Raw genomic sequence first — 23457 nt, 5'->3', positions numbered from 1 at the left:
TAACAGGGCCCTCTAGAAGCTTCTCCCTAGAACACAGGGTTCAGCAAATCTGTGACACCTCACAAAAAGGGCTGGAACTCAGCCAGTTCTGAAGGGATGCCTCACCAACACCATGAAACTCGAAGGAACCGTTACTCAAAACTCACCCTATGATGACCATTCGTCAGTCTTATTTGCAAGGGCAGCCTAACCCAGGAAGTTACAAACATTGCCAGGAAGTTGGGTGTATTTTACTTTTTCCTCATGTTTTACGTGAATTCTTCTTGGTGCACTTGAGCCTAGTCTTTTGCCTGTCCTTAATGGAAACAAAAGCCGAACCTCCTCCTCCTTTAAACACCAGATCTTTCCGCGGCTTCCTTCCCTTGGACTCGAGTCCCATCTCTTCTCACACTCTCTGAGCTCCTACTGTGTAGTCCTTCTGTCATCTGGGTTGCTCTTTCCCCAGTTTCTCCATTTACTTTGTAGAATCAAGAACTCCAGGTAGGTGACAGAAATGTTGTAAAGTCGACTGCGGTGATGGTTGTACAACTCTGTGAATATACTAAAAAAATTGAATTGTACCATCTAAGTGGGTGAATTGTATGGTATGTGAATTGTATCTCAGTAAAGCTGTTATCTTTTTAAAAATAATAAAAGAACCCCAGATCGAAATTGGGACTGCTTGTGGGTTCCAGCAAAGCCTCCTAGAGCTAACTAGTTCCTTCCCATCTTTGGTCAGTTATGTACCTCGGGTAACATATCTCCACTTCCCATTGGGCCCTGACGTCTTTGATTAGTTATTTCCTGCTTACACCTCCTCATTTCCCTCTGGACCCCGCCCATCTGACTCTCCCAGGTTTCTCTTTACCGTCAGAACTTTGCTGGGAGCATCACCGGTCCATGTCTCATTTCTCGGAGTCTTGGATTCCTTCTTCCAAGTGGTTTGCCCTGAATAGGCCTTCCCAGGCCTTTAGCTTGGTCCTCACCATTTCTCTCCCAGGGTTCAAACTATATTTGGCCACAGCCTCTTAATTCAAGCAAAGTCACACAAAGGAGACCAGTGTATAAAAGAATCACACAACAGCAGCCGCTCTGGTCTAGAGTCCCGCCTGGCCCTGTGACTACAGCAGCTGTCACCCCACAGCACCCTCTCCATCAGGACTTCGGATAGCAGAGCCATGTACCTTCTACTATTTTCTCTCTTACATCTTCTCCAAGAGCAGAGGGGACATTCGGGGCACATGTGGTCCAGTAACCTCCGAGCTCAGAATTAGGAGACCAGGTTCCCGACTATCATTCCCTCCTCTGGAAGGAGGGCTGGGCACCAGCACCAGAGAAACGGTCAAGGACCCAAGCACTATCCTCACAAAGCAAAGACTCGTCCCCTGACTACAGGATGCAGCAGGAATCTGTCCCCAACGTGGCCACGGTGGCAGTGGAGACTGTTGAAATGCCTTCATGAATCCCGTCCTCCTTGAGGCAAGGCCAGCAAACAGAACAGAAAGTTGGTTCTTATCAAGTGATGCTTTTTTAATGCAGCATTATGATTTCAAGTGCCATACTAATGGAAACCGGCTAACAAGGTCTTGCCTGGCAGAAGTCCATGGGGGAATCTTGTTAGTACAGGGATAACATTATTGGTGAAGAGGGTATCAACTATTTGTAGGTGAATGGGTGCTCCTAAGATACTTGAGGGTGGATGAGAACAGTGTGTTTTCTTTGTGTGGCAGGGGGTGGGGGAACGCGACCTGGCAGGCAGTAGAAGAGCCAGATAATGGAGGGCTCACTCTTTAAGCCCTGAGACCGTTTTATTGCAACTGTTTTCAATGGGAATCTTTTCAAAATGCATCAAGCACCTGGCAGGGGTAACCCTTCCTTGACTCTGTCATTGTCCTGGCCATAGGTGACTGGCCTAGGGAGGAATGATATGATGCCCTGCGGAGATGTCCAGGGGAGAGAGCCGTTTGTCTCCAGCTTGTATCGCTCTCCCATCCCCAGTGCACACTGCACACTGGTGCCTTGCTTCCTTTTCATGTCCCTTCTTTTCTTCCATGACGGCAGGGCATGCCTGGACAGCCATCACTAGCCAACGGGCTCTCACCCATAACTTGGCCCATAACACGAGATGGTCCCCACTCCCCTGGTAAGTGCCTTGTCACTGCCCTGTGAAGCCCAGCCCCAGCGTCATGTCTAGAAAGATCCTCTGTGGCTCCTTTCCTCCACACACTTCCCTGAAACCCACTACAGGGCAGTGAGACTCTAGGGAAGGCCTCTCCCTCCCATCTAATTGAGCAAGCGAGGTTCTGGGCTTTAGGTTGGAAGCTCCCTGAGACGGGCCCACATCATAGAAGTGACTGCTGCGTCCATGGCCCACAGTGCAGAGTAGCTAGGAAGGCCTCGACAGTTGCTTAATTGAACTGAAACACAGAGTCACCTCCTTTACTTTCTTATTTATCACTTCTTGGCTGTAGTGGCCCCTGCCCTTGACTCGGCCACTGTCAGGCCCTTCTGTGCGCTTATTCTGGATCCTGGTGACTTATGCAAGTACCAGATGCACAGGACACTGTATTTTAGACATTTCACTTAGAACTTGCCTGTCCTATTTATTAACTCTTCAGGCCCTTCCCTTGTTGCCACCATGAAAGTTAAAATCCAGCAGAATCCTTTCAGGCCATTGCAAATTTCCAAATTAACGAAGCTGTAATCAGTGTCTCACTGAAGTTTCTCCCTCCCTTCCTTTGCTCCTCCCTCCCTCCCTCTCTTTCTTTCTTTTTGTTCTTTGGTAACATCCGGAAGTGCTGCTTCTGTTTCATGTTATAAGTGACAATAATTACCCAGGGAGCCATGGCACCTGTCCCTGGGTGCTTTTACCCCGCTCCCTTCTTAGCTTTCCTGGTGCACCTCTCACCACACTCTGCTGTCTCCCGAGTGTGTCTTCCTTTCCCCTCCGGACAGTGAGGCTGATGTTCCACCCCGTTCTCCCTCTCTCCTGCAGACGCAGACCCCCCTGTGGCTGCAGCCCTCACCCGCGTGCCCTCGCACTGTGCCCCCATCTGCTCTGCTAGCGGTGGCCAACATCTTCATTGTGTTGATTCCTCTCCAGTGCCAACCCTTCACACTCAGACACCCAAGATCCTGCCTGCCATCTTCACAGGGCGATCCTCTAGGTACTTCAGACTTGTCATCCCTAAAACTTAATGCAGCGTCTCCCTTCCTCACCCCAGCCGTGGACTGAACTGAGCTGCACACCCTCTACTGCCCCTTCCCCACTGCCCAAGTGAGAAATGGGAGGCTGGTCTCTGTGACCTTGCCCTCTCCTTCACCTCCCACGTCCCCTCTTGCGCACTTTGCCTCCTTGATCTTCCCCAAATCCACCATTCCTTTCCTCCACACTTACTGTTCTTGACCCAACCAACATCATTTGCCCATGCTTCTATTTTTTTTCTTTTAAAGATTTCACTTTTTTAAAAGTAATCTCTACCCCCAGTGTGGAACTCGAACCCACAACCCCAGGAACAAGAGTCCCATGCTCCACTGACTGAGCCAGCCAGGTACCCCTTGCCTCGAGTTTTAATTTTTTTTCAACATTTATTTATTGTTGAGAGACGAAGAGAGTGCAAGCGGGACAGGGGCAGAGAGACGGGGACAGGATCTGAAGCAGGCTTCGCACTGTCAGCACAGAGCCCGATGGGAGTCTCGAACGCAAGAACCATGAGATCATGACCTGAGCTGAAGTTGGACGCTCAACCGGCCAAGCCACCCAGGTGCCCCCCTTGCCTAGACTTTTAAAATGGCCTCAGAACTGGGTGGGGACCATGCCTCCATTTTCAGCCACTGCCTCCAATCTCTTTTCTATCTTCCGCCAGAATAGTTTTGGTGAAAGCCAAATCTTACCATGTCATTCCGGGATGTAAACGCTTCTGGTGTTGGATTTATCCTTATACCCTGAAGAGGCCTCCTATCTCCAGCCTTCTGAGATCAGACTCCAGACCACCTCTGTGACTGGACCTCTCCCCTTGACCCCTGTGGATAAGCTCCAGGAATACAGAAGGTTAACAGTTCCCAGCATAAGCTTCTGTGGGTCCACCCTTCACTGCCCTGACACTCCCTCTGGCTAATTCTTTTTTTTTTTTTTTAATTTTTTTTTCAATGTTTTTTATTTATTTTTGGGACAGAGAGACACAGAGCATGAACGGGGGAGGGGCAGAGAGAGAGGGAGACACAGAATTGGAAACAGGCTCCAGGCTCCGAGCTGTCAGCACAGAGCCCGATGCGGGGCTCGAACTCACAGACGCGAGATCGTGACCTGGCTGAAGTCGGCCGCTTAACCGACTGCGCCACCCAGGCGCCCCCCTCTGGCTAATTCTTCAAGATTTAGCTCAAAATAACTCGTCCTCCAGAAAGATTTCCGTGACTACTCCAGCATAAGCTGCCTCCTGCCCTCCCACGGCAACATGTGTACTCATATATCATTTTGTCCATCTCACTCACTTGAAAGCATGTGTCTGTCCATCCCACCATACCATAAACTGCTCTAGGGCCAAGGTCAAGTTCATTGTATCTCTCACACCTAGCACAGTGCATGGCATTTAGGGAGCCTTCAATTTAATTTAAGCTAGGAGGTGGCTAGGGACTCTTGATAGAAGTTAGAAGCACTGGCTTTAGAGCCAGAGTCTGGATTCAGCTGCCACTTCTCCTTTCTCCCATGTGACTTCACGCAAGTCACTTCATCTCTCTGTTCCCACTTCTTTACCTGTAAAATGGGAATAATAAAACACACGAGGTAATGCATCTGAGGCACCAAGGACAGGGTGCTTGATACATTCTTTGTGTTACATTTTGTTTATGGGTAGTGACAGAGAGCAAGGCCAACAAATGTCACAGAAATTCCTGATTTTATAAAGCCTTTAATTGCAGCTGACATATTTTTAGGTTCCACTTCGTCCCACAAAGGTAGGTGTCTAGCCAAGCACTTTCATGCCCTCCTCCAGGCTACTGACTAATAGTTGAAGCATCTTCAATGTCATCTCATTTTCCTTCTGGGCCTGAGAGAGGGTTGCTCACTCGCCCATCACCAGGAGAAGGGACTAGTCAGAAAAGGAGAGGAATAGGGGCGCCTGGGCAGCTCAGTCGGTTGAGCACCCGACTGAGCCTCACGTCACGATCTCGCCACCTGTGAGTTCGAGCCCCGTGTCGGGTTCTGTGCTGACAGCTTATAGCCTGCTTTGGATTCTGTTTCTTCCCCTCTCTCTGCCCCTCCCTCCCTCCCTCTCAAAACTAAACAAACACTTAAAAATTTTTACAAGAAAAGGAGATGAAGAGACCGGCGTGGAGAAAAAAACCTCAGAGGCAAGTCTGACCATGGAATCAGAGTGATACCTGTTCTTTAAGTTGATTCTCTTTTGGATTCCTCATCTGTGGAACCACTACTCGGTGGCCTTCTCGTGGGGAGTGGGGATCAGTGACATAAGGCACATGCCCGCGGCCCTCCAGAACCAGGGCGCATTCCCTCCTCCTCCTGTAGCCGATGGGCCCCAGGGACAAGCCCTGTCCAGAGGCAGCTGGCTGCTCGGCCTCACGGTCCGCTGAAGGCCACGGCCCAGGGGCAGCTGTGTCGCGACGCCGTGCCGCTGTGCAGCCCCGGGGTCCGGCAACCTTGTGGGCCAGGCCATGGGGCCTTCCTCTGAGGTAAATATATAGAGCGGTTCTCCCTTTTATCAAACTCTTCTTATAAATATCTGGTGTCCTGCGGCAGATAAACCTTTATTTGAATTAGAAATATAAATTCGCTTTACAAGAAATAACGGTAGTTCCTTTTTTCGATGAGAGAGGTTTCTTGTGTGCCCTTTAAACAAGATCTAGCATGTGGGAAGCCTCTCAGGAGCACAGCTACTAGACAAATTAGGGGCAACTGTATATGAAATAACTACGGGAAAGGGTCTTTGAGGTCAGTGTGGAAAAGAAATCCCTCACTCATCCTGTGTAAGAGCTCCTGACCTCCAACACAGAGAGAGGAGCCTTTGCAGTAAAGGGATTTTTAAAAAGTCAGAACAGCCTCTGCTTCTCAGAAGGCCCGCTGGGGAGAAACCACCCTGTACCCACGCCGTCTTTGCTGGGGGGACAGCGCCTCCTGCCGGCAGCCACGGCGACAACCGCAGGGCACTCCCGCACACACAGTGGTGGGGACACAGGCACCTTGCTAATGACTTTGGTCCTCTGGAAGAAGCTAGTCTGTGAGCAACTTCGAGGACATTCGTGGGAAGGATCCAGACCGAAAATCCTCGGGGGCCCAAGCTTTCAGGAAGGAGCCCCCTCACCCTTTAGTGGTGGATGGAAAACCTCGTTTCAGCCAAGCCAGGGAGAGAGGCCGAACGACACGCCGGAGGACGCCACGTGCTACGAGCGCACGGAGCCCAAGCGGCTGCCCCGACCCTCGCGGGGACGAGAGAAATGCAGGCGGCGAAGGGCGGTGGGGCTGTCGGACGGCCACAGGGAAGGACAGACGGCCAGGTCTCCGAGGGAGCGCGAGCCCCTGACTCGGGCCACTGGCCTCGGGGGAGGCGGGCCCCTTGCCCGCAGCGCCAGGGCCGCCACCCGTCGCCCCTCGAGGTGCCTGTCCTTAACCCGGGCTGCCCCTGGATTCGCCAGGGGAGCTGTGAGGAGTCCCAGCGCCCAGGCCTGGGGCCCAGAGGTTCCCGGGGCGCGGGGCAGGGGAGGCAGGGCGCTGAACTTGCCCCATTCCGGGGGATTCTCGGGCATCGGGCTGAGGGGCCCGGCTCTGTAGGCCGCGTGGAGCCGGTCACCGGATCAGTGCATTTGACTCTCGCGTCGCCCCGGCCTGTTCACGTTACCGACCCGGCTTCCGGGCGGCAGGAAGCGGCGAGCCAGGCCCAGGGTGCGGCAAGGAGAGCTGGGAAGTACTGTCCATGCGACCCAGAGGACCGCGGCCCACTCTGCCCACGAGACACAAGGGTACAGCATGCTCAGAGAGCAGCGCTGACCGTGTGGGGCGCGGGGCTCTCGGCGGGCTTCTAGTCGACTCCGTGACAACCTCTGCAACGCGGGGGATGGGCCCCAAGGCCCGCCTAACGATTGCCATCCGAGATGTGTGTGTGTCCGTGTGCGAGGGAGAGAGAGTGTGCGGGGGAGAGACTGTGGGGGGGAGGGAGGGAGGGAGAGAAAGGAAGGGAAAGAATGCGTGGGAGGAGAGAGAGAGAGAGAGCCAGGGAGACAGAGCGAGAGACACAGACGTGGAGGGAGGAGTGGGGCTTCCGAGGGGCAGAGAACAGGAAGGAGCCGGGCCAGGAGTCGGTAGGTGAAAACCGACACCTTCCCATCGCTGTGCCAGTCTGACCGCAGCCAGCCTGCCTTCCAGGCTGAGTCTGGGCCTCAGACCCCTGGGAGGCAACCACCGGGGAGCGCTGGTGACCAGTGGTGGCCCGGCTCTGGGGAGCCATGTGGCAACGAGCCCCCACCCTGCTCCGGGCTGAGCGACACCTTGTCCTGCCCGTGGTGGCCACGCGCCGTCCACCAGGCTCAGAAGTCGGGACCTCTCCTCACTTGCCTTTGTCCTGGCGGTGACGCCAGTCCCATGTTTCCTGGCAGTGGTCCCCGACCTCGGGCAATCTTGAACGGAACTCCTTCCCCCATTTTCAAGAGAAAGGTGGTTGTGCCTGATTATTTGCTGGCTATGTTTCACCCAACAACTCGGGCCATCCTGAGACGGACACCTCCGCCTCTGAGAACGGCCCGGAAGAAGGTGAAACGGAGATGCTGGAGTCGCCTCCAAAGAGAATACCTGGACGGCATCCCATCAAGGGCACTGCGCATAGCGGATGATGGGTTCTGTCTGCTGACAGCTCGCCCCACCCCCACCCCCAATAGCTGCCAGAATGATCTGTCCAGAATGTCCGGAATGCTGGTCTGGCTGTGGGACACCCACCCCCCATTTATGATCCCTTCATTGCTTCCCACGGGCCCTGAGGTCCCATCCAAAGGTGACCCAGGGGCCTTCCTGTTCCAGGCCTCGTTCAGCCCTCCAAGTTCATAATGACTCCCCAATACCCGGCCCACATTTCAATCTCTCTCGACACTTGTGGTTCACCACGTGCCTCAAGATCACACAGCCTGGCAGAGACCTGGAATGCAGGGAATGTGTCGTCCTTTCGGTGTGGCCCCCAACTGCTCTAGTGGCGGGCCGAGCACGGGCTGTTGTGAACATGAAGAATCTGAACCTGAACCAAGGTGGACCGGGGGGATGAGTGCTCACGGGCAGAGCCAGGATTCTTCTTAGAAACTTGGGGTTAGCTTTACCTCACAGATAAATAAAGGGCCACTCAGAATCCCAGGTTCCCAGATCCTAAGACCTGACATTGGCAACACATAGGTCAGATTAGGCCTGCGTGACATTTTGTTTGGCCTGTGTTTGCATACACCTGCGCCCACATCTTAAAACTGGGACATTTCACACTCCAATCGGCCTTTCTACTTGCTTTCGAAACACTGGAAGATCTGGAGCCTAAGACTCAAACTGTTGCATGTCAACAACCACAGGGATTACTGCTGTCCTTAGGGGCAACGGGGGTCCCCAACCGGACGCAGCCCCCTCCAGGCACCCGGGCACGACACCCAGCCAGCTTCTCACAGCCCGGCCACTGACCTGGCCCGGCCCGAAAGTATGTCTGCAGTCACTTGAGCCTGAAAAAACCGTTGACAGCCTCGTGCTAGAAGCAACGCTTCGCGTTCTCCACATCTTCCGTTTTCCTCTTCTTGGGAAAGCCGCTGTACCCAGCCCTGGTGCATGTAAGCAGGGCCACGTGAGTTCTACCAGTCGGCTCCGAGTACGAGTACCACGTGTCACCTGTGGACGGAGGCGATGAAAACATCTTTGGAGGCCACATGTTCCGTGAGCAGAGTGACCACAACCACATCTTAATCATTCCCTTTACTTATTACATAATCACAAAGCTCACGATCCTTCGCCCTCTTGTCGTAAGTATATCCACTAGCAGGCCGTGCAAACGTTTGGCAATGTCTGGAGTGGAGCTCGGTCAACCTTCTCCACTCTGGCCAGTGCCTCTCCACAGTCGGCTGACGGAGGGAAGCTCGCACGTCACTGATTAAACCAGGCGTCTCAGGAAGGGATCGTTTCGGGGCACACTTTCCGAACCAGAGTCATTTCTTGTGTACCTGCAGTCTTTCTAACACAAACATTGCTGTGGATCTCAGCAGCATCCACGCTAACTTCTGAAATAGATGAGTACGTAAATGAATAAAGCAAGATGCCACATTAGAAACCAGCAATCCTCACACTGTCGACGTTTCCAAACGGTGACCCTCATATGCTGATGGTACGTTGTAGATCAACGTCCCATACAGAAATTAGATATATACTCATTATAGGAAAAGCAGACAACAAGAAAATACTGTAAAAGGATAAAAGGGGAAACCGAAAAAGAAGAAATAAATCTACATGACCACACATAACTTGCCCACAAAGTATATGCAGTAACCCCTTCTTCTTCTTGAGAGTTGACCTCATTGTGTCACACGCACGCACTGAAAGACAAGTGAAGACAAGAGCCAGGCACTCCGTCAGAGAGAAGACATACAAATAACCACCGGAGCAGGTCGCACAAATCAACTATTTCATGCAACAAGAAGAAACTTTGCACATTTTCCTTTACAGGAAAGAGCATTCACTCCAAAACCTCACTGGGATGTTGGGCAAAGATTTGCCCAGCTCAGATTCGAGAGATGAGAACTTGAAACAGAAACCAGCCGCCAAGAATTTCCCATGTGCCCATAGGCGACAGACAGCTTTCCAGCAGATTTTGTGGTTGTTATCAGTGGAGGGAGGGAATCAGGGGGAGAAGGGTTCGGTGGTGAGGTTTGGGGGAAGATAGGATAATAATCGTCAAAACTTTGCCTTTAAAAACAGGGCAGAAAAATAGAATGGCTGTTTCAGTTAGAGATGGTTGTGTAACAACAAACATTTGTTCTCTCACATTTTCCGTGGGGCAGGAATTTGGCAGTGACTTAGCCAGTTGCCTGTATCTCAAGGCGTCTCGCTAGGTGGCAGTCAAGCTGTCAGCGGGGCTGTGATCTCATCTGAAGGCTCCACGGGCGGTGGAGTTGGGATCTGCCTCCCAGCTCACTCACAAAGTTGTTGGTAGTTAGTCCTCGGACCTCACACCTGAGATCTTTCAAGGGCTGCCTCACGGTATGGTCGCTGGCTCCCCCCAGAGCAAGCAGTTTGAGAGGGTGCCCAAGACAGAAGCCACAGTCTTTTCAATCTGGTCTCAAAACTGACATCTCATCACTTCTCCTGTATCTAGTCATGAGAAAGCAGAGAGCAAGTCCAACCACATTCAATGGGAGAGGAATACACAAAGGTGCGGGGACCAGGAAAACGGGATCGTGGGGACATTTTCCACAGGGAGGAGAAAAGAGCCGCTTTCAATATTTCTAATGGGGTTTATGAGTTTAATGATAAGAGAGTACGGAAAATGGAAAGAGGATGAAGATGCCTTGGCTGGTATGAAGTGTGTGGGCCAGGACACAGCCAGAAACGAGATTAGCCAGGTAGGGGAGAATCCTATTAGAGTTCGGAGGGCCACAATTTTACAAATGTATCCAGCTGACGTAAAAATTTATTTCAGGTTCATGGTGAATAACATCCTGAAGAAGATAGGAGGGATTGACCATGAACACAGGTAACTTGTGTGTATAAAATACCACAGCAGAGATGATGCCAAAAGGGATGAAGAGACTTAGCTGTGTGCTACAGAAGGAAGCAACAGAACCTGATAATTGACTCTGTGTGCGTGTGTGTGTGTGTGTGTGTGTGTGTGTGAGAGAGAGAGAGAGAGAGAGAGAGAGGTATAAGATACCAACTTTATGCTGCATGTTGAGATTTCCAAACTCCAGGAAATATCACCCCTCCCCCCACCCCCTGCTCCCAGGTTCTGAAAAGTTGAGAAATCAAAGAATAAAGATGGGCGGCCCCACTCTTGGTTTCTGATTCTGCAGGTCTGGGGTGGGCCCGAGAATATGCATTTCTCACAAGCTCCCCGGTGAAGCTGATACTGCTGGCCTGGGACTTAGAGACCCACATCTGACCTGTTCGATGGGGCCTTTCAATGCTGCAGCCACACGTGGCTGGTGAGCACGTGAACGGGGCCAGGCTGAAATGAGATGTGTTCCAAGTGCGAAACACGCATCGAGCTTTAAAGACAAGACACAAAAACAGTGTATACTATCTCTTTAATAATTTCATTTACTTATATGTTGAAATGATAATATTTTAGATATGTTAGATTAAGTAATAATGTTAAAATCGATATTACCTGTTTATTTGTACTTCTTTAAATTTTTTTTAAGCAAACCTGATACCACACGTGGGGCTCAAACTCACAGCCCCGAGATCAAGAGATCAAGATCACACTCCACTGACTGAAGCAGCCAGGAGCTCCTGTTTATTTTTACTTTTTTTTTTTTAAGCTTAAATATTATGAGCGAGCTAGAAAGAGAGAGAGAGAGAGAGAGCAGGGGATGTGGCATCGAGAGAGAGGGAGGAAGAATCGCAAGCAGGCTCCGTGCTGTCAGCACAGACCCGACATAGGGCTCGATCTCATGAGTTGTGAGATCATGACCTGAGCCTAAATCAAGAGTTGATGTTTAACAGACTCTTAACTACCCAGTTGCCCCTATTTTTACTCCTTAATGTGGTTATTGGGAAACTTAAATTACGTGTATGGCTCGAATTATATCTCTATTGGACAGCACTATAACAGACAATTAAAAGAGGTAGGATATCAACCTGTGAAAAAGGAGGATGACAAGGGCGCCTGGGTGGCTCAGTCGGTTGAGCGTCCGACTTCGGCTCAGGTCGTGATCTCACAGTATGTGGGTTCGAGCCCCGCATCAGGCTCTGTGCTGACAGCTCAGAGACTGGATCCTGCTTTGGATTCTGTGATTCCCTCTCTCTCTGCCCCTCCCCCGCTCTCTCTCTCTTTCTCTCTCTCAAAAATAAACATTTAAAATTTTTTTTAAAAAAGATGACATTGAGATAATCACACATTTAAATACTGCATGGATGTTTAGTGATCTTAAGGAGTGGTTAAGTTTTAAAATAATTGTTAAGTTTTAGAATAGTTTTAGATTTAGGTAAAAGGTGCTGAGATAGTAGAGAGAGTACCCACACCCATTTCCCCCGCTTGCTAGTGTCTTGTAGTACATTCACCACAAAGAATGAATCAATATCGACACGTTATTACGAGCAAAAGCCCACCCTGAATTCAGATTTCCTTGGTTTTCCCCTGTTTCTGTTTCAGGATCCCGTGCAGGAAACCACATCGTGTTTACTCACCGTGCACGCCTCCTTGTGCTGTGACAGTTTCTCTGACTTTCCTTTTTTTGATGACCTTGGCAGTTTTGAGGAGGACTGGTCAGGTATTTGGAAGAATGTTCCCCAGCTGGGATTTGTCTGGTGATTTTCCTCATGATGGGACTGGGGTGATGGGTTCTGGAGGGGAAGACGGCAGGGGTGAAATGCCCTTCTCATTACATTGTCTCGGAGGGACGTGCTATCAGCATGACCGATGGCTGGTGCCGTTGACCCTGATCACCTGGCTGAGGTCGTGTTTATCGGGTCTCTCCACTGGAAACCTACACTCTGCCCCTGTCCACACTGTCCTCTTTGGAAGGAAGTCTCTGCACACCCCACACTTAAGGAGTGGGGAGCAGTGCTCCGCCCTTGAGAGTGAGAATCTACAGAATTTGGGGTTCTCCTGTCTCTTCTCCCCCATTTGTTTGTTTCCTCGCTCCCTCATTTGCAGCAGTGTGCACTCGTGGGGATCTCGTTCATGCGCCAGGTTCTAATCCTACACTACTTCACTTGTTGCTCAAATTGTTCCAGACCGAACCGCTGGGAGCTCTTTCACTTGGCCCCTGTGTCGCTTTGAAATGCCCCACCGTGGGTGCTTTGTGCAGCACATCCCTCTGACACTACAGGATGCTCCAGACTCACCTGGAATGTTCCCTGCCCCAGTCCTAGGGTCAGACATTTCTCCGAGGAGCCCTGGTTCCTTTCCTTACAGAATAGCGTTAGAAATGAATTATTAAAGTGTGACAATAGTAGGGTTACTTTAAAAAAATTTTTTTTAACGTTCATTTATTTTTCGGACAGAGAGAGGCAGAGCATGAACGGGGGAGGGTCAGAGAATGTGAAACAGGCTCCGGGCTCTGAGCTGTCAGCACAGAGCCCGACGCGGGGCTCGAACTCACGGACCGCGAGATCATGACCCGAGCCGAAGTCGGCCGCTTCACCGACTGAGCCACCCAGGCGCCCCTAGGGTTACTTTTTAAAAAGTCTCTTTATCTTTTCGATATACACACTGACCTGTTTAGATTACGTGGTAAGTCATAGTTGCTTGAAAACAACTTGGAAATGAGGGGTGTGGGTGGGTGTATGGATGAAACAAGACTGGTCATGAGTTGATCATTATTGAAGCTGGGTGATCGGTCTGGGGTTCCTTTTACTCTTCTGTTTTTACAGGTTCTTGAAATGTACTATCACAAAGCTTTTTAAAAAGAAGGGAATAGTTGACAGAGCCGATGGAAACAGGTGTTTTATTGGAGATACCAACAATAAGCACATCTTTGACCCTTTGTACTTTTATTTTTAACCTCCAAGTCCAAAGCATGAAAAAAGTGGCCTCTCCATTGTAGAGAAAAATAGTAGCCTGGCTCAAACAAAATGGCATCAGCCACCAGCTGGTTTGGAGACATAAGATATAAATTGTCTATAGGACGTAGGACAGCTTTATTAAAACTTCAGTGTTTACAGGTCATAGATCTTCAAATCCTAGTTAAGCACACACACACACACACACACACACACACACTCTCTCTCTCTCTCTCTCTCTCTCTCTCTCTCTCTCAAAATAAATAAATAAGTCAATTTTTTCCAGTTTAAAAAAATAACAAAATACAACCATTATAACAATATAATGAAAGTTACGTGAACGTGGTCTCTCTGTCTCTCAAAATGTCTCGTGCTGCACTCACCCTTCTTCTTCCTCCTGTGATGCTGTGAGCTGACAAAATGCCTGTGTCAATGATGAGATAAAGTGAGGCGGGAGACGCAGGCCTTGTGACTTGGCGTCAGGCTACTATTGACCTGATGGTGCGCCCGGAGGATCATCTGCTTCCGGACCCTGGTTGACCTCGGGTAACCGAAGTCCGTGGGTAAGGGGAGACGACGGTATAGGCCTGGCACTCAAGGAGAACGTTCGGGAAAGAAGCTGTAGCTAGAAAGGTAGGCGTGATGATCGTTTTTGTCGGTGGTGTCTCAGAACTATCCCCTCAACTTCTCACTTACGTCGCAGCCTGTAGCCCGTAGTAACTTTGCTTTCTGGAATGCACAGTACACTTGCGACCTTGGTCCGTCCTCAATTTGGTGAACGTCCCGTGCGTCCCTGAAAACAGTGAATTCGCTTTTTGAGTCTAATGTGTATCAACAATACCTTTTTACCCTTTATCTACTGATATCTGCCCTTTAATTTGGCTTACTTATGTTCAAGGCTGAAAGATACAATAAGGTCTTTTTTTTCTATTGCATTTCTATTCGAGTACCCGTATGGTCTATCTGGTGTTGATTCCTCCTTCTGGATTCGATGTAATTGATCACATATACTGGTTTATGGTCTGCCTTCCCTGTACTCGAACCTCTTACCAACGTAAGGACTCCAGATGCGTTGACTGCTCTTTGCCTGTAATTCTACCTGGCAGGGATCAGGATCGTCCCTGCGGCCCACTTTTTGTTTATTTGCGGATCACCGCCTGTCCAGCCCTTTATTTGTAATGTTTAAAGCAAATGACAAGGTAGGTAAATGCCTACAGTTGTTTGTAGAACCCATCCTTGAATCTTTTTAATATGGGTGTTTAATCTATTTGTACGTCCCATTAAACTACAGCGACCCTCTGACATATTGTATGCTTTCCTGTTACGGTTTTGCGGTTTCTGCCTCCCACTAAATGGCAATGTGTTATTTTCTTTTATCTTCCACAGTGATTTGAACATGATATGGCCTGTGTTTTTGTAATGAAACAATCATCGTGAAAGCAGTACACTGCAGACAAATCAGAAAGATAAGCACAACGAAATGAAACAGACCCAGAATCCCACCTACCCAGAGACGCCCACTGTAAACATGTTTGTGTATATCTTCCCAAATGTCTTCTAGAAATGTAAACACATCTGTATATAAACACACAATAGAATCCACCAGGGAGTCATGCTACACATCCACTCCCGTGACCTACTTGGATGGACGGAGCACGAATGCCTTTCCTTATGAGTAAGTCCCCTCTACTTAATTTCGAAAATCCCCTTATTGTGGCCCTAGTCAGGCTTCATATCGATATTTTCAAACTGCCCTTCGGATGTGTTTGTACCGAATTCACTTCTCCTCAGCGTGAATAATTAATACTGCTTTTGATGTTTGCTAATGTGATAAGAGGGGAAGAATAACGCGCATCCTGTTTTCGTTCGTACGAGTGTCATACCTAGTCAAGCTGAACATTTGCATGCTTCCTTATCCGTTTTCTTTCAGGATTTAATGTATGATGAAGGTGATGTTTTGCAACTAGACGGGAAAGGACGGATTGTTCAGCAAATGATGTGGGCACCACTGTTTTCCCATGAGGAAAAAAGGTAAAGGCTTTTTGATAAGATGCTCACCGGATGTATTTATGATGTCTTCAGAAGAACCACAGGGGCGCCTGGGTGGCTCAGTCGGTTAAGCGCCCAACTCTCGGTTTTGGGCTCGGGTCGTGATCTCATGCCTTGTGGGTTCGAGCCCCTCGTCGGGCTCTGCACTTGACGATGCTTCGGATCAGATCCTCTGTCTCCCTTTCCTTCTGCCCCTCCCCAGCTCATGCTCCCTCTCTCCCTGTCTCTGTCTCTGTCTCTCTCTCAGATGATTAAACGTTAAAAAACAAGAAAGAACCACAAATCTACTAGAAGAGACATCGGCGTGTTTATGGCAGCTCACCCCTGCTCGGTGGCCCTGGCCTTGAAAGCACACGTCCCTCCGCCCCCCGCTCGTCATCCTTCTGGTCTGGGCTCAAGCGACACTTCCTCGTGCCGGTGGCTCATCCTCCTCTCCACCGGGCAAAGGTCACCTGGCGTATCTCATGCCTACCTCGCCTTTGCCACATTTTGGACATTTGTAAGTTATCCAAGTATTTGGAGGGTTTTTGTTTGTTTTGAGAGACAGAGAGTGCACGTGCGAGCGAGCGGGGGAGAGGGGCAGTGGGAGAGAGAGAGTCTTAAGCAGGCTCAGCGTGGAGCCCACCGTGGGGCTCAATCCCACGACCCTGCATCCAGACCTGAGCCCAAATCGAGAGTCGGACGCTCAGCCGACTGAGCCACCCACCCTCCCCCGGAGTGCGATGCTCTCTTCTCACTTAGACAGGAAGGTGCCTAAGGTGTGAAGGAGCAAACTCTTTCCTTCACTCTTCCCTGCCGGGCAGCCTGCCAAGCATTTAGCACCTTTCCGGGGCTGCTTCCTCCCATCTTTTAAAATGCACGTTAAATACTTTTTTCAATACACTTTAAAATCCCGTTGCCAGTGCGCGCCCGCCGCTACCAGGGACGCTCTTGTTGTGGCTTCTACCTGCAACGCTAGGTCCCTGGGGTCTCTCGCTCACCTCCCCAAAGAGGCTCACTCCCTCTGCCTCCTTTTCTAAGGTTTGCCGGGTGTTTGGGAATTGACCTAACGGAACGAAAAGGCAAGGGGCAGAGCATGGCAGGGCCACCGATGACCGTACTTTGTGAGACCCGAAGGCGCCGCGGGTTGTCACACACGCCCGGAAATCAGACGTGCTTTCGCGCTGGTGGGGGGAGTACATCTTCAAATGGATGACACAGGACTTGTCTCACTCCAGCCCCCAGGACCTTAGACTTAGTGGAAATATTTCCGGAACCGTAGCCAAAGCAAGCCTGCCCATCTTAGTTTTCAGGGGGACCGTGCATCTCCATCGTTTTCAGTCTTACAGACGTTTATTTAGTGAGGTGGCAGGAGTGAGTCCGTGGCTGGTACCGAGATGTCACGTTAGCCAGATGACGGGTTAGGAACTTAGTTGTTAATTCTCTTCAGAGCCACACTGTTCTCTGGTAACTCACTCTTTCTCCCTCTGGTTTCAAAGCTTGGCACTACGTATGTAAGACCAAGCAGAAAATGATCTAAAGGCCAAATGGCAATTTATGACATTAACTCATTAACTCTCCTACTTGCGGAAAGGCTCAGGATGAATTCAGTACCAAAAAAAGGAAAAAAAGTCAAGCTACATTTGATTCCTGGGAGTATGAGTCAGAGCACAAATACTTGGGCCCTGCTTCGCGTTAGGCGCCCTTCTCGACTCTGAGGACACAGGAAACAAACGAGTGAGACTCGCTGCCCTTATGAAGAGTTCGTTCTAGCGGGGAGGACGTCCGGTGTACAAATAAACACGATGGCAGCAAGTGCATCGGCTACATTTCACCTTATTTTGAGCTGTGCTATCGAGGCTCCCAAACCCAGTAAGTCACACACATCGGCTTCTTACTCACACGCTGTGTAGGAGGCGGTGGGTTGGCCTGGTCCCGCCCCAACATGCCTTCTTGCTCCCGAAACCGGTCTGAAGGAGCAGCCCCTGCGTGGCACAAGCTGTGCTCGTGGCAGAGGGGAATGGGAGAGAGATGACCAAGAAGCCATCGTAACGCTTCTGCTGGCACTTGATGTGCTTGAGGGCCACTTAGTCTCGTTGGCCAAAGCAGAGTTCAGGGTCAACAACGGCATGGGCGATAGACTTTGTCTTCAAGAAGGAACTGCGAGCCCCACGCCAATGGACGGATGCAAGATCCTCCTACAGGGAAAGGAAGAGGCGAGGGCTAGAACTGATATAAGCAGTCCCAAGTTTAAGTGCTATGGAGAAAATACGGCAGGGAGGGAGGGTTAGAGGACCCAGGCGTGTGAGCATAATGGCGGGGGGGGGGCGGGGAGAAGGGGGGGGCACCCAGGAAATTGGCAAATTTCAGAAAGGTATGAATGTGTTCTATTTTGCCAGTGGGATCACGACGTATGGTTGAGACTGCCGGCTGTTTACCAAGATCCATTTCCTGCTGCTGTGGGGCACAGACTTTTCTGGTCACCATTACAGTCTGGCGCGGCCACATGGTCATAAATGAGTAACTCTTTACTGTCATCTAATATCCACCGGGCGTTCGCCTTTCCTGGACTGTCTCATAAACGCCTTTTACTGTTGGCTTTTTAAAATAAATTTTGTTAATTTGTTTTGAGACACAGAGGGAGGGAGAGAGAACAAGTGGGGGAGGGGCAGAGAGAGGGAGAGAGAGAGTCCCAAGCAGGCTCTGCGCTGTCAGTGCAGAGCCTGACGTAGGACTTGAACTCACGAACCGTGAGAGCAGGACCGGAGCCAAAATCAAGAGTCAGATGCTTAACCAACGGAGCCACCCAGGCACCCCTACTGTTGGCGTCTTTCAATCCGGATCTGAACAAAGTCTACCCGTGGCATCTGGACGACATGTCTTTAAGACAGTGTTAATCTAGAATCATTCCAGCTCCCTCTTTTGTTTCTTTGCTGGATGTAAGGAAATTGTTAAATGACCTGCTAAGCGTGATGGCTTCTGTCTAGCATCAGCCGATGCCTAAAGGTAAAATATACACTCATGGCAAGACCCTCTGCTTGTGCTGTTGGCCGTCCGTTCACGTTTCAATCTTGATAAGTGTGAATTTTCGGCAGATCTGATCAGATTGCTTTTGTTTTCCTCCGGGCTGTGGTTGTTCCAAAGCTCAGACTAGCGTTGCTCTTTTCTTGCCGTTCGTTCACTGGGCTTACGTCATCGGCCTTTAGTTCTTCATTTCTTTGCATTAACCTTTTAAAACTACCTGTTCGGCTTTTGAGAGTTAACATTTTATGTCTTTTTATTTTTTTTCAACGTTTTTTTATTTATTTTTGGGACAGAGAGAGACAGAGCATGAACGGGGGAGGGGCAGAGAGAGAGGGAGACACAGAATCCGAAACAGGCTCCAGGCTCCGAGCCATCAGCCCAGAGCCTGACGCGGGGCTCGAACTCACGGACCGCGAGATCGTGACCTGGCTGAAGTCGGACGCTTAACCGACTGCGCCACCCAGGCGCCCCAACATTTTATGTCTTTTTAAAAAATTGTTAAAGTTTATTTATTTTTGAGAGACACAGTGTGAGTGGGGGAGGGGCAGAGAGAAAGGGAGACCCAGAATCTGAAGCAGGCTCCAGGCTCCGAGCTGTCAGCACAGAGCCAGACGGGGGGCTCGAACTCACGCGCCGTGAGATCATGACCTGAGCCAAAGTCGGACGCTTAACCGACCGAGCCACCCAGGCACCCCGACATTTTATGTCTTAACCCACCCCTTTTTTCCACATCCTAACATCGATGAGATTGCCTGCATATATGATCGTGGTGTGCAATTCCATAGGCCACGTTCTTCTCTCCTATTTGGTCCATAAGACAGTGGCGCATCTTGAGACCACAGGAGTCCTAGGTCTGATGAAAGGTACTCGCTTATTTAAATTTTTTTTTTTTCAACGTTTTTAATTTATTTTTGGGACAGAGAGAGACAGAGCATGAACGGGGGAGGGGCAGAGAGAGAGGGAGACACAGAATCGGAAACAGGCTCCAGGCTTCGAGCCATCAGCCCAGAGCCTGACGCGGGGCTCGAACTCACGGACCGCGAGATCGTGACCTGGCTGAAGTCGGACGCTTAACCGACTGCGCCACCCAGGCGCCCCGGTACTCGCTTATTTAAACTAGAGAACAGAAAGGGCCTCCCTGTGGAACTTCTACTCTTCCCTCCCAACAGTGGGTAGCTTCTATAGGGAGGGAGGTAGATTGAGAGGGGACACACGACGTTCTCAGTCTGCAGAATGGAAGTGGTTTAATAGAACCAGAAGCTTCTAGGGCTGCTGGGAGGCAGGGGGCCAAGATGAGGGAGGCAGTTTCTAGAGATGGGGGAAGCACAGGGGTTGCAGGGAAGCCTGCTCAGTGGTTTCGGCCTCCTGCACGATGAAGTGGGTAAATGTCAGGACGACATCCAGAGGCCACTGGTCAAATGCACGTCTGCCTGCTGCTGACGCCAAAGGCTGTCCCAGGCAGCCGCCACAGAAAAACTGCTTCTCCATCCCTTCTTCCTCCTCACTCTGGGAGAACCTAAGCCCCCTACTGGAAAAGGGGCCTGGGAAATGCCACTTCCGGGCTGCACAGGGGAGAACTTAGGAAGGTGGGTGGGGGGCGCCTGAGGGCTCGGTCGGTTAAGCGTCCGACTCCGGCTCGGGTCACGATCTCGCAGTCCGTGAGTTCGAGCCCCGCGTCGGGCTCTGTGCCGACAGCTCAGAGCCTGGAGCCTGTTTCAGATTCTGTCTCCCCCCTCTCTCTGCCCCTCCCCTGCACATGCTCTGTCTCTCTCTGTGTCAAAAATAAATACTTAAAAAAATTTTTTTAATCTTAAAAAATATAAATAAAAAAATAATGAAAGGAACATAGAATACATTCGTCCCCCTCCCAATGGATTGGCTTCTGTGCCTCGCGGAGTATGTATACCCCACCCGACGTCAATGCACTTGAACGGCGAGGGCCGGCCAAAAGCAGAGGGGGGCTTCCTGAGGCCATAGGCTGCCCTGCCCGTCCCCTTGCCCCTGAGGGATTATTTCCCCAAACGAAGGAGCTTGATTCAGTGCTTTGGCTCTTCAGCTGAAGAGCAGGACACAGAATTACTGGAGTATTAGGACGCTTATCACTCGTGGACGCTAGGAACCGGCTCACGTGCTGTATCACACGCATCCTGAGGCTCTCGTTTCCATGAACGCTCGGTCACCTCGATTATGTTCTAGGCAGCTTGAGGGGAGGAGGCAGGTCGCTTGGTCCTCAAGCGTGGCCCCTTGGGCTGCTAGCGCCGCCAAAGCCAGAGAAGATAGTCCCGTCTCTCCAGGTGCCTCTAGTATAGCAAGGACAGCGGGCGAGCTCGATCAGAGCGCATGCTCCAAGTGCATGCTCACCGTGGAGAGTTGCTTTCCAGGTTCAACTTCAACAACCTTCAGGACAAAAGAGGAGACATGTCGGGAGGTCAAGGGAGGAACACCGTCTGCCGCGCGTTCTGAACGTGAGCCCTGGGCGGCACGTCCTCCATACCCTGGAGCCCTCCCTCCCTCCCTCCCTGGGTCCGCCTCAGAGGACTTCTAAATGGAAGCCAGTCCCAGCACCTCACTGTGCGGACAGCCCCAGAATTTCACACCTATTTCAGTCACTCGGCCAACTGGGAATACAATCCCGGACGTAGCTTGAAAACGCGGTATCTTGCCTCCCGACTACATCGTGCCTAGCTAGTTATGATGTTGAGTTCCCAATCTCTAACATTACAGAAGGGCATGGCTTTTTCATGCCTACAGAGGGGGCCTGGGTTTAAGGGTGGCAAGTCCTCCTCTGGAATGCACATCTTAAGACGTTGCAACGATTAGCAATCGTGCAAACACGAAAGCAAATGCTCCACGCGCCCAGAGGGCCGCGGAGCTCAGCTTGCGGAATTTGCCGGAAGGATGCGCCGAGAGGCAAAACCGGGGGAAAGATCGGTTTTGAAAGCCCCGACGCTTCACAAGAGCCTCATGTGGCGTGACATTCATTCTCTGGACTAAGAGGTTACAAAGCACACAGTGCAGAACCAGCGGTTCTCAGCGAAGGGGTACCCCCGCCCCCCCGCTTCCGGGCACTCGCGCCTCAGCCCTGGAGCTTCCGCCAGGGAGGGCCCCGTCGTCCCCAGTGAACTACAAGACCCGCTGTTGCAGCGGTAGGAGCTTCTGGGTTCAAAGGCATGGAGCAGTAGCTCCTGGTGCAGGGGAGGGGGACAAGGGGTCAGACGCCGAAGGCGACTCGAGCCCAGGCCCCAGCCTCTCAGGCTTGGCCACCCCTAAGCTGGGAGAACTGGACGCACAAAGGCAGAACGGCTTCGGGCTCCCGGTGGCACAGGAGCAGCCAGAATCGCCAGGCAGACGTGGGAACTCAGGGCAGACGAGATGCGCGGGGGCACTGGCGTTTTCTGGCACGTTCGTTCCCATCATCAATACCACGGTGAGCAACAGGTTTTGAGGACAGATGACTGAAGCTCCCCGAGGTCACGTCGCACTGCTCCCCCGGGGTCCGGTTTAAGGCCCTAGGAGAGATCAGGCCCCCCTGCGAGGGATCCGCTTAAACGTAGAACGAGGGCAAGTGTTAAAACTCAAGTATTTGGACACAGAAACCCACGAACTTACTAGAGTGCCTCTTCATCAACTCTAATGAGTGCGTGCATTAATGTCACGCGGTGAAAGCGAATAAACTCGAGTCTGAGGCTCTGACATTAATTATTGTGTTTTTTAAACTTTATTAAATTTTTAAATCCGAAAACTGTAAAACATAGTATTCATACAAACACACCTGAGGACTGTTCAACCGGGCACCGGCATCTTCACACAAACAATTTGAGAGAAAATCAAGTTTAAAATAGAATCTGGTCTTATACGAAATAAAAGAAATGAAAAACATAAATAAAAGCACCTTTTAAATCACAGATGCCCAGTAAATAACTGCATGTGTTTATAAAGCACACTTGGTTTTCTAAAAGGAAAATGTACATTTTTGCCCCCGGTGAACATTTTATTGGCATTTAATAACAAATGGCTAATACACTTAGCACCAATTCTCACAGCTTATAAATATTACATCAAATGTTATACAAGGTAATAAATAACAAAACAATAAAAATGAACATGTTTCACTTGAAAGTTCTAATTTTTAAAATAAAGTTCAAAATGACCAATCAGAAGTAACATATCTTCCCAAATTTAGTAGGATAATTGGCTCAGAAAGCAAATTAACTAGAAACATTGCATAAGACAGAGAACTTCCCTGGAAGGAAACCCTGAAGAGTAAGGTCAGAGGTATCAGTAGTGATGGCAAATAATGTGAGTATTTTTAACAGAATAAAAACATCTCACTAAATAGTTAATATTTACCTATGTGGAGGTACAAAGTGCTATTTTAAATTCAAAAAGGAAAGATGTACTTGTGCGTATACTTCATATATAGAATAAAATATGAAACAGTATCCTTATGAGGAATAAACACAGACTAAAATATACATCTTTTAAAAATCTGGACATAGACATCTTTATAGAGATATGTGAGCATTGAATGCCTGGTGCAATGTCCAAATTTATGCAAAATATGGAAGTTTTAAAATAAGTATCTCTTGTATAAAATGACTACTCTATAATTTACCCAAAAACTGCTAAGAATATTTCAAGAAAGCTTATAAGGTTGCCTTTTTTTTTAAATAGGAACAAATATAACATATGTAGAAATAATAATAGAAAGGAAAATAATTTATATGGCTTTCCCTTTT

The 23457-nt window shown here is 50.0% G+C and overlaps 1 protein-coding gene and 2 long non-coding RNA genes across 3 annotated transcripts in view; 2 read left to right on the top strand and 1 right to left on the bottom strand.

Annotated features, from left to right (window-relative positions):
• Nucleotides 1-14019: 14019 nt before the first annotated feature.
• LOC131502599 (uncharacterized) lies at nucleotides 14020-17030 on the top strand. The gene is made up of 3 exons (XR_009257088.1): nucleotides 14020-14299; nucleotides 14773-15697; nucleotides 15963-17030. It is a non-coding gene; the product is annotated as an uncharacterized LOC131502599 (long non-coding RNA).
• Nucleotides 17031-17107: 77 nt separating this feature from the next.
• On the top strand, nucleotides 17108-18974 carry LOC131502600 (uncharacterized). Its single transcript, XR_009257089.1, has 2 exons — nucleotides 17108-17566; nucleotides 18094-18974. It is a non-coding gene; the product is annotated as an uncharacterized LOC131502600 (long non-coding RNA).
• Nucleotides 18975-21049: 2075 nt separating this feature from the next.
• Nucleotides 21050-23457, bottom strand: part of SCML1 (Scm polycomb group protein like 1) — a 17221-nt gene continuing 14813 nt past the window's right edge. The window contains 2 exon segments of the mRNA XM_058714326.1: nucleotides 21050-21115; nucleotides 21721-21903. Of these exon segments, the coding sequence (XP_058570309.1) occupies nucleotides 21050-21115; nucleotides 21721-21903 (249 nt within the window).

Source organism: Neofelis nebulosa, chromosome X, assembly GCF_028018385.1.
Source record: "Neofelis nebulosa isolate mNeoNeb1 chromosome X, mNeoNeb1.pri, whole genome shotgun sequence".
NCBI lineage: Eukaryota > Metazoa > Chordata > Mammalia > Carnivora > Felidae > Neofelis > Neofelis nebulosa.
This window is presented reverse-complemented; position numbering and strand designations above follow the sequence as displayed.